At 56.3% G+C, this 10,353-nt stretch overlaps 1 protein-coding gene and 1 non-coding gene across 4 annotated transcripts in view; both read right to left on the bottom strand.

Moving 5' to 3' along the window:
• CACNA1C (calcium voltage-gated channel subunit alpha1 C) overlaps nucleotides 1–10,353 on the bottom strand; it is a 466,008-nt gene that overhangs the window by 72,144 nt on the left and 383,511 nt on the right. For all 3 annotated transcript variants that reach the window (XM_027093450.1, XM_027093449.1, XM_027093448.1), the window contains exons 19-21: nucleotides 5,894–6,023; nucleotides 3,415–3,544; nucleotides 2,273–2,332 (exon numbers count right to left, since the gene is read on the bottom strand). In XM_027093450.1, coding sequence (XP_026949251.1) covers nucleotides 2,273–2,332; nucleotides 3,415–3,544; nucleotides 5,894–6,023 — 320 coding nt within the window. The remainder of the gene's footprint in view (nucleotides 1–2,272; nucleotides 2,333–3,414; nucleotides 3,545–5,893; nucleotides 6,024–10,353) is intronic.
• LOC113613042 (U6 spliceosomal RNA) lies at nucleotides 7,637–7,741 on the bottom strand. Its single transcript, XR_003430065.1, has one exon. It is a non-coding gene; the product is annotated as a U6 spliceosomal RNA (small nuclear RNA).

Below are 10,353 nucleotides of genomic sequence, written 5' to 3' on the forward strand. Positions count from 1 at the left end.
GGGGACACAGCTGGGGATCTGTCCCGAAGGCCTGCCAGGAGCTTCCAGAAGTGGGTGGCTTATGTGCAGGGCCGCGGGGAACACAGCTGGGGATCTGTCCTGAAGGCCTGCAGCTGGAGGGGCCGCTTGCTGTCCTGTCTCTCAGTGGAGGTCTGGGCCCCCGAGTGCAGGCCCGGGTGCTTCCATGGTTTGTGTTATCTGAGAGGCCCTGAGCCCCGAAGGCTGGCGAGTGTGTGTGTGTGTGTGTGTGTGTGTGTGTGTGTCTGTGTGTGTGCAGGCTGTCCGCCCAGGCAGGGCCAGAGGAAGGGTGGCCATAGGAGAAAGGGCAGGTGGACGCTGGGAAAACGGGGCATTTATTTGAAAGCTCCCTGTGAGATCCAGGGAGTCAGGTACCCAGTGCAGGACCCCCCTTTTACCCTGTCTACTGACTGCCACCTACCCTACTTCTGCTCCTAAAGTCCTAACCTTTGCCCAGGAAGAGCCTCGCTGGGGAGAGGAAAGGGTTGAACGCTGGGCTGGGAGGGCAGGACGCCCCTCCGTCCAGCCAGCTCCGCTCCGGGCAGCAATGCTGCTCATTGAACGCATCTTACCTTCTGCAATCTCTACTCGCGGGTTCTGGTCCCACCTCCCTCCTCCTCTAGGTGACAGCCCTTGGCATCATTCAGGCCAACTGTCCTGGTCCCACAAGGCTAAACGTGCCCAGGCCTTCCAACTGTCCCTGACACTGGACACCCCTCCTGCACGATGGTCACCTCCGCCGGGCAGGATGCCGGGCCCAAGGGCGGGGCAGAGGGACCCGGGGGACCGGGTGCAGGCAGTGTCCTGGGGCCGGGCTCCACCTAGAGGCACAGTCAGGCAGCGTAGAAGCGGGAAGCAGAGGGAGAGGGTGGGCGGGAGAGAGGATCTCGCCAGCACCGTGCTTGTAAGGAGACGGCAGCCTTGGAGGAAAAGGAGCGCCGCTGAGGCCCACCCGGGAGCTGGGGGAGGGTCTGAGACCAGGAAAGAGTGTGGCGTTTGTGTGCCTCCCCGAGTCTGGAGTCCAGGGAAGGGCATCCACGCAGCCAGGCGGCCCCGGTTCCCTCTCCCCACCCCCGGGGTCAGAGAGGAAACCCGAGGAACACTCCTGGTTTCCTCTTGGTTAACGTCTGGTTAGCTGGAACCAGGAGGTCTGGACAAAAAAAAAGAAGGCTTGCGAAAGTGACCACTCAGGTTGTATGTGGATGTGACAGGCCGTCCTCGCCTGAAGGAGGCCGGGAGGGAGGGTCTGGGGCTGCCACACGTGCAGGGTGGGAGGAGCCCGGACCCCGGGGAGGCACCGAGCGGGGCGGCCCTGCCCACCGTGGTGAGGGTGACCCCAGGCTCTGGGAGAGAACGGGAGTGACACACACTCCCTCGACTCGGAACTCACCCCCGAAGCTCGGGTGGCCTGGGAAACTTCAAAACCCTAACAGAGTAGATGTAAGTAATATATTAATTGTATATTAATAGAAATAACGAAATAAAGCTTAGGGCAAACGCCTGTCACCCGAAGCTGCTCAGACGTGGGTTCTACTGTGCTGGGGTCACTGGGCTGGAGTGGGTCCAGCCCCTCAGCCCTGGGCTCTGGGTTCCACACTGAGCCCTGGAGGACATGCTCCCTCCTCCAGGCCTGGGGCAAGGGGTGAGGCAGCAGAGCCTCGGGGGTAACCCAGGGCTCAGAGGTGTCTGCAGGGTCTGTCCCAAGCCCTCGGTTGGGACACTGGCCTTGGCCCCGTGATTACCCCCACACAGGCCTGTGCTGACAACAGGCCTCCGATGGGCACAGGCAGGGTGACTCCCGGAGGCCCCTGAGCTTTCCCACTTGTGTTGTTTGTATGGCATCTCCTCTGGGCAGGAGGAGGAAAGGACGGTTCCAGCCCGGGGCAGGCGTGGCTTCCAGAGGCGGTGGGGGGTGGGTGGTGCCCGGCCAGCATCAGTCCGACACTGCGCACAAGGCACAGAGTGAGGGGCACAAATTCCTCCAGTTTCAGACTTGAGAGTAAAGTTTGAGTGAAAGAAACAAGAGGAAAGGGGCAGAGCATAGAGAGAGGAGGCTTTGCTGCGCGCGTTACCTTGAGGATAATTTCTAACGTAAAGATACTAGTGAAGACATAGTCTGCGTTGCCTAGGATCTGAAAGATAAGCACAACCAGATTAGTGGCTCCCAGTGGCCGGACAACAGAGCGTGTGTTAGGAGCAGAGCAGCGACAGCCGGACAGGACAGGACAGGGCAGGAGCGGGGGGCATGCATTACCTTCAGAGCAATTTCAATGGTGAAAATGGTAGTGAAAACAATGTCAAAATAAAACAGAATCTGTAAAACAAAGAGACACAGGGTGGGGATGGGGCAGGGATGGGAGAAGCAGGACGGGAGGAGGGGTCACCAGCAGGAAGTCACCCAAAGCGGGGAGCCTTTCCGTGGGGAGACAGTGGAACGGGTTAGGGGACCAGAGGCACTGGCACAGCACTGGGTCCTGGCGTCCCCAGATCTGTGAGGGGAGCTTCCAGGGCCGACTCAGCTGGCCCTGGGTCTGGCTGGGTGCTTTTCTCAAGAATTCAGTTTACTTACAAACCCAAATCAGGCCGCTGGGACGCTTGTCAAAAGGACAGCGTGGGGTTTGCTTTTCACTGCATGAAATTGCAAAATGCTTAATTCGCATTGGCATGACGAGCTAGTCTCTCATGTTCGTGGGACCCTACGCCACTGCTGTGCCCTTCAGGGTGCGGAAGGGTGCACCCCAGGCTAGGGGCAGGCTCCGGGGTTCATGCTTTACTACGTCTCAGGTGATGGATCAGAGCGAGGGCCAGCGCCTTTCCCAGTAAGAAAGCTCTGGACCACGCAGGTGGCAGGACCACCGGCCGGCTTGGCAGGTGGTGGACTCCTCCCTTCGTGCCCACCTGGTTGGGATTTGATAAAGTTTCGAGGCTTCGAGATATGGCAGGTCTTACTCTGGCCTATGATGTAGGTCACCGGAGCCTGGGGTGGTCTCCACATTTAGTTTAGACTTTGCAGAGGGTCACTGAGGCCCTCCTATGCGAGGGAGGCCTCATCAGAGCACCCATCTGCCACTGCCCCCAGGCGGCCAGGACGGGCCAGTGTACCTTGGGGCAAGGTATAGACTGCTCAGTTCCACGGAGGGGGACCCCCGGGGAACACCCGCGGGCCTCGGAGTCTGCTGTGGCCCGTCAGGCTGGCCTGAGGCGCTGGGTCCGTGGTCTCCTCCGGCTAACGGTCCTAAGATGGGTTTCCACCCAGCTCTCGTCTCTTAAGGAAATGTCTGCTGTGCCTCTGACCCTGAGATGGGGGCTGGGCTCTGGACTGAACGATGGGGTCGGGCAGCCACAGAAGCTGGGGGCCACGTGGCGGGGGCAGGGTGCAGGGGACGAGGTACCTACGTGGTTCCTGAAGGAGGTGTGCTGGACGGGGTCCTCGGCAGCCAGGGAGATGCTGCTGAGCAAGATGAAGAAGAGGATCAGGTTGGTGAAGATGGAGTCGTTGACGATGCGGTGGCACTGGAGGCGGAACCTGCAGGGGAGTGGGAGGGGCCGTCACGCAGGGCCGGGGCCTCCGCCCCTTCAGCCCCGCGACGTCCCGCTGCGGCGGAGCGATAGTGCTACCGCCCGCCACGCCGTGTGCCCACCCACAGGGCCTCGGGCTTGCGCCTGAGACCTTTGGGAACCCCTACATTTCACATACTGCTGTGACATCACCCACCGGCTTTTGTTTGGGGACGTCTCTCCCATCATTAAAAATAACGGCTTTGTGAGATCTGCTTCATGTGTTTATGTACAGGGAGCAACAGGGCCACCCAGAAGCGTGGGCGCCCAGACCCCGAGGGGACGTGCTTCCGTGGCAGTAAGTCATCCCGCACCTCGGCACAATGACAAAGAACGACACATCTGACCCCCAAGCGCTCACGGTAGGTCCTCGGACGCTGGGGGTGTCATTTATACTGTCTCACCTTGACAGTAGGAGGGGAGGAGGGTGTGATTAGCATCTTCATTTTATAGATAAAAACCACTGACACCAGGAAGGACAGGCTTGCCCAGACACTGTGTGTGTGTGTGTGTGTGTGTGTGTGTGTGGCCAGGACTTGAACCTGGCCGTCAGGCTTCTGCTCCTGGCGTGTGGTTGACTAAACGCTCTGAGAGACCTTACTGATGCAGGAGCACCAAATTCTGGAAAGGACAAGTTTTTTGAGACAATTCTGGTTTCACGAGAGTTAGGAAGGGTCTGCAGCAATCCTCCCCAAACAAACAAGCCAATCCACTGAGCTGGGGTCTGTGTGACATGCAGCCGGGACGGGCAGAGGCGCCTGACGAGGCCAGTAGCAGCACAGCTGTCAGGAAACTTCGAGCCAGTCGGAGGTGGGGCAGAGGGGCCCGGGACCCCTAGGCAGAGCCAATGCCCTCAAGGAGCATCTGGAAGAAAGCTTCCAAGTCCTAATTTAGGTCCATGGGAATCTTGCTGATTAAGACGAAGTATTGAGGTCACAATCAAAGATCATTAAACACTCAGGAACATAAGCCACTGAGATGGGAATCGAAGAAACTACAAATAATTGACTTACACGGCCCCTCCCCAAAGACTGTGTATGTTGGAAACATCAGCTCCACATTCTAGAACAGCTATATTTGAAACGTTTCATGGAATAAAGGACTTGACCACAAAGATGATGAATCAACAAGACACTCAGACATAGACAGATGGAGCTGGAAAACCAAGCAAGACCTGGAACTGTCTGAAGTGAAAAGATATAAGCTGATGTGAAAACTGGTTTACACAGTAACATAGAGATGAAGAGAGAATCGAGAAATTGGAAGATATATCTGAAGAAATGAGCCAGAATTCCAACCGAGAGACTAGGAGATGAACGATGTGAAGATGTGAATGTGTGAGCTGGGAAGGACAGAATGGGAAGGTATAACTTGCGTCTACTTGGAGCAGCTGGAGAGAAGGAAGATGAGGCAGTGTGTAGAGAGACTACGCTTCAACTTTCCAAGAAGTAGCTATTCTTCTCCTAATCTTTAATGTCGTTCAAGAACTGACAAGAATATAACTCCATAGACTTAGAAACAGAACATATTCCAAGCAGGATAAATGGAAAGAAATCCATGGTGGTAAAAGTGCGCAACCCCAGAGACAGCAGATGACGTTAAAAGCCGCTGGAGACAAGGGGCAGATTCTGACTAGAACGATCGTAGGAATTCCGACTTCACAGGGGAATAACACATCCAACACGCTGAAGCTAAAACCCGTCAACCTGAACGTGTGTACACAGCCAAACTACCTTTCAAGAACAAGAAATGCAAAGGATTACAGATAAACAGAGGCCAGGTGAATTTTCCATAAAAGAACTCCTGAGGAATGTACTTTAAGGAGGAAAGAAAATGATTGCCGAGGGATGGACTGAGATGCATAAAAAATGGGGAACAGATAAAAAAATAGTAAGTGGTACAAACACACACTGTCTCCACAGGCACTCACGCCTGACTCGTCGCGTGGGAAATAAAGGTCGGGCCCCGAATACTCACCAGCCATAAGGTAAGGTAGGAGGTCTGGGAGGAGCTCGAGCGGTCTAACTACTTTAACTCTACTTTGCAGGAGAAGGTTTAGGATCTTGTGCAACTTTAGGCCTTGTTAAGTTAAATGTAATCACCAACAGAACAGAAACAGAGTTTACACATGTCACAAAACGGAGAGAAAAGCAAACCCAGGTCTTCTGATTCAGAATCCAGGACTCTCTTCCCTAAATCCGTGCCTGTTTACACAAGCTGCGGGGAGCTGGGAGAGTCCCAGCCCCACCCAGAGGCTGGAGGGCGCTGACACCTGCCGGGCTTGTGTCACAGAGAGAGCGAAGCCCCGTGCACACACCTGTTGCTCGGGCTGAAGATGAAGAAGGCGCTGGCTTCTGGCATGGGCACCGCCTTCTCCTTCAGGTGCAGCTCAGAGAGGGGGCGGGGACGGGGGCCCACGGGCATCTCAGGCTCCTCCTCCTCGTCTCCTGCAAGAAAACAGCACCGCTCTAAACAGCTCCATGGCTCCCGCTTATTTTTTTATTTTATTTTATTTTATTTTGCGGTACGCGGGCCTCTCACTGCTGTGGCCTCTCCCATTGCGGAGCACAGGCTCCGGACGTGCAGGCTCAGCGGCCACGGCTCACGGGCCCAGCCGCTCCGCGGCATGTGGGATCTTCCCGGACCAGGGCACGAACCCGCGTCCCCTGCATCAGCAGGCGGACTGACTCTCAGTCACTGCGCCACCAGGGAAGCCCTCCAGCTTATTTTTACCACCGTGCGGCTTCCTTCCAGATGCCCTCCTACGGACAGGAATCAGACATCATCCACATCTCTGGACCAGCCAAGACACCCAGCTCTCTCCCCGTGGGCACGGCTGGAGCTCATCTCTGCTACAGGAAGACTCCCCGGCAGCACACGAGAGGGGGCTGAGAGTAGGGTGACCAACTCAAAACCTGTCCTTGTTTTTATTTTTTTTATTTAAAAAATTTATTTATTTATTTATTTTTGCTGTGTTGGGTCTTCGTTTCTGTGTGAGGGCTTTCTCTAGTTGCGGCGAGTGGGGGCCACTCTTCACCGCGGTGCACGGGCCTCTCACTGTCGCGGCCTCTCTTGTTGCGGAGCACAGGCTCCAGACGCGCAGGCTCAGTAGTTGTGGCTCACGGGCCTAGTTGCTCTGCGGCACATGGGATCTTCCCAGAGCAGGGCTCGAACCCGTGTCCCCTGCATTGGCAGGCAGACTCTCAACCACTGCGCCACCAGGGAAGCCCCCCTGTCCTTGTTTTTAAATGGAAGTTCCCACATCCCAGGAAACCCTCAGTCCCCTGCAAATCGGGGTGGTTGGTCATCCTAGTTGTCAGGCACTAGCGACAGGTGATCAGGTGAGACTGTGGCACTGCCAAGTGTCCTCACCCTTCTGGACTGCAGGCAGGGGAAAGAGCGCGGCTCAGTTGACCTGACACCCCGGCAAACAACCCCATCCTTGAATGTTCCAGGAGCTTAAAGTCAACATTCTCCCTATTCCTGAAAATACAAGACACACTGTGCTGTAGGGGCAGTCGGGCCGTAATCCTGCCGTAACAGGCCCTCCGTCCAAAGGTCCAGACGCTGACACCAGTTACAGAAGCACTTTGTTCTCCAGGCCAGCGGCCACACTGAATGTGGACCACAGGCACACAAGCTCACTGGCCATGGAAGGAAACTGCATACCCTGTTCTTGTCCAAGGTACTTAAAAATGTTTAGAAGGGAATGGAAGTTAGGAGCATGCCTTGATCCAAATCTTGGCTCTGTTTCTTTCTGGCTGTTTAAGTTAGTGTCTCTGTGCCTCAGTTTCCCCATCTGTGAGATGGGATAATAGCACGTATGTACCTCAGAAGGGTGCTATTAAAATCTCCACCCATGGTAGACACTCCAAGACCGTAAATTAGTGTCTAGCATCTTCCTCGGTCTGTCTGCTCTTTGCCTGTTATTTCCTGACAGACTTTCCACTCACATCAAACTATTCTCTGAACACTCACTGTAGTGGGTTGAATAGCATCCCCCCAAATCCATGCCCACCCGGAGCCACGGGATGTGACCTTATTTATTTTGTTTTATTTTTTAAATATGGACCACTTCACGAATTTGCGTGTCATCCTTGCGCAGGGGCCATACTAATCTCTGTATCGTTCCAATTTTTAGTATTTGTGCTGCGGAAGTGAGCACGTGACCTTATTTTGGAAAATGCACCTTTGCAGATGTCATTAGCTATGATGCTGTCACAGTGGACGAGGGTGGGCCCTCGTTCCGGGGACTGCTATCCTTGTAAGGAGACACAGGGAAGAAGGACGAAGGCAGAGATGGGGCTGAGGCTGCAACAGCTGAGGAGCTCGAAGGGACTGCATTGGCCGGCAGAGTGGGGACTCTCCCCAGAGCCGCTGGAGGGAGCTCGGCCCTGCTGGCATCTCGCTGTCTGGCTTCCAGGCTCCAGAACCGTGAGAGGATGAAGTTCTGTTGTTGAAGCCCGTGTCCGGGGGCTCCATGAAGGTGGCTCAGCTCTCTCCCTGCTTGACCTGCCCGTCAGTCCCTCCGCAGAGCTGTGGGCACCCCCGGCTCAGACAGCACCTTCACCTGGCCTTCCTGAGTCCCTGCGCCCAGAAAGAACCTTCCTGTGAATCCTAGCAGCACCTCCGGCCTCCCACACCCACCTGGCACTTGGGACAAAAACGCCTTGGGTGCGTGACTTTAAATGTACCTGGTTCCATCTCCTCATGTGCTGAAAGCCCTGCAGAGAGAAATCCCCTGGCACGGGGAAGCCTCATTTCCTGGGGATGATTTAACAACACTGGCTTTATGAGGAAGGGGACTGTGCAGAAGGTCCGGGGGAGAGATGGCTCTGGGCGGTGGACCTCGTGGACCAGCCACAGGTCTGTGCTCCCTCCCGGTTACCACGAAGCCAGGTGGGGCGGAGCAAAAGAGCCTGGCACAGACAGCGGTTCTTTATCAAGCAGGAGGCAACCAAGGACCCAAGGCTTCTCTGGAGGACCAGCAGGTCACAGGCACAGATCAGATGCCCTCCCGCAAGTAATCAGAGCTGGCCGGCAGGCAATGGATACTTTCAGCAGAAGAGTGGCACACAGTGGAAGATGGTGTCCAGGAGGGGCTTGAAGCTCCCTAACTAACCTTGGCAAGGTCTCCTATGAAAGCAAAATCAGTGAAGCCAGAGTGGGCTTACACCATGGCATCTGTACGTGGGATTTACCGGGAGGATCTCAGGTCCCGCCTGGCTCTGCCCTCTTTCCAGTGTTGCTCTAAATGACCCAACACTTTCTTATTCAGGAATATCTGAGAACAGGTAATTGAGCGCTTATTTAATCATCTGTGTTTATAGAAAAACACGTTTGCCAGGTTTGTGTGCCTCTAAGGTCCTCGGGGAGAATCGTGTGTACTCTTTCGTCCTGCGAGCAACGTTTAAGAGGAAACTACTGCGGAAGGACAAACCAAACTTGTAAAGGGGCAGAAGGTTGCCAGCACGTGATGCTTTGCACGTACGACGCATGAGGAGAGAGGTGACGGATTAGGGGAAGTCAGGTAGAGCTCCTTCTGGGGTGGGCAGCCAACCGCCCAGACGCCCGATGCCCATGGAACGCCTTGGTGCTGTTTTCTCATCGCAGCTCTCACAGCGCCCACAAAAGCGGGGACAGCGAGGCCCGGCCGCTTCTCAGACGGCGCTTCCAGAACTCAGCAGGAGAAACGCGGCAGGCAGAGCTAATGCCCACCCTCGGGCCCGGCCGCCCGGGGCCCCACGCTCACCGCTGTGATTCTGCTCATGGCCGGTTCAAGTCAAAATACTGTTTCTGACACCTCGGGCCCACAGCGCACTGGACGCAAAGCCATGGCTTTGCCGTCAAGGAGCATCCAGGCCTCCATGTAGCCCCAGAGTCCGGCCGCCCTAAAAGGCCAACCTGCAGAGCAAGGCTGGGACGCACTCCCCGTGCCGTTACCTTCTCTTAACTGGCTCAGCTCGGCCCTCAGAGCCACCCTTCGCCCTCCCGCCTCTCCAGCTTCTCTGTCCAGCCGGCCCTGCCTCCAAACACCCCCAAGGGCCGCCCCCTCTACGTGTCCAGCTGGTCCCCTGCCCTGCTGCCACCATCCTGCCTGGACTGCTGCATGAGTGTCCCCACTGCCCCGTCCCACTGCTTTTACACCACAGCCAGAGCAAGTCTTCTGCAAGGTAAGGCAGACGTGGGCTGAGAACCTCCTGTGGTCCCCCCGCATCAGCTGGGACCCATCCCTCTGCGCGGCCTTGGGGGCCGTCCCACCTGCTGCTGCCCCGCCCCCGGCCCCGCCCCCGGCCCTCTGCCTGCTGGGGCCCCACTGCACACAGGTGCGACTGCGCTTGCCGGTCCCTCCACCTAGAAAGCTCTTCCCTCAGTCATCTCCACACACCTGGTTCCTCTGACTCAGGGTTCAGCCCAGAGGTCAATTCTCAAAGGGGCCCTAGTGACCACGCAGCCAGGGCAGCCCCGCCCACCTGGTACCTCTAATAGGGCCCTTGGTTTTATGATCTTCCTGATGTTTCCTTTCTGGTTGGTTTGCTTTCTTGCTCCTTGTCTGCCTCCCACTACAATGGGGGCCCCCGAGAGCAGTGGCCTTCTCTGTCCCCCATGGTCCAGGGCCCGGCACACAGTAGGTGCTTTATAAGCAGCTATTAAATCAATGCATGGACGTCCCCCTGGTTTTGGCCAGCTCTGTGGCCATGAAAACAGGATGTTCCCGAAGTAACTTCTTTCCTCTCCAACTCCCCGACTGCAGACCCAGTGGGGACCACCTGCTCC

This window comes from Aethalodelphis obliquidens, unplaced genomic scaffold (assembly GCF_003676395.1).
Source record: "Aethalodelphis obliquidens isolate GAN/ISIS:26980383/991018 unplaced genomic scaffold, ASM367639v1 scaffold83, whole genome shotgun sequence".
In the NCBI taxonomy this organism is placed as follows: domain Eukaryota; kingdom Metazoa; phylum Chordata; class Mammalia; order Artiodactyla; family Delphinidae; genus Aethalodelphis; species Aethalodelphis obliquidens.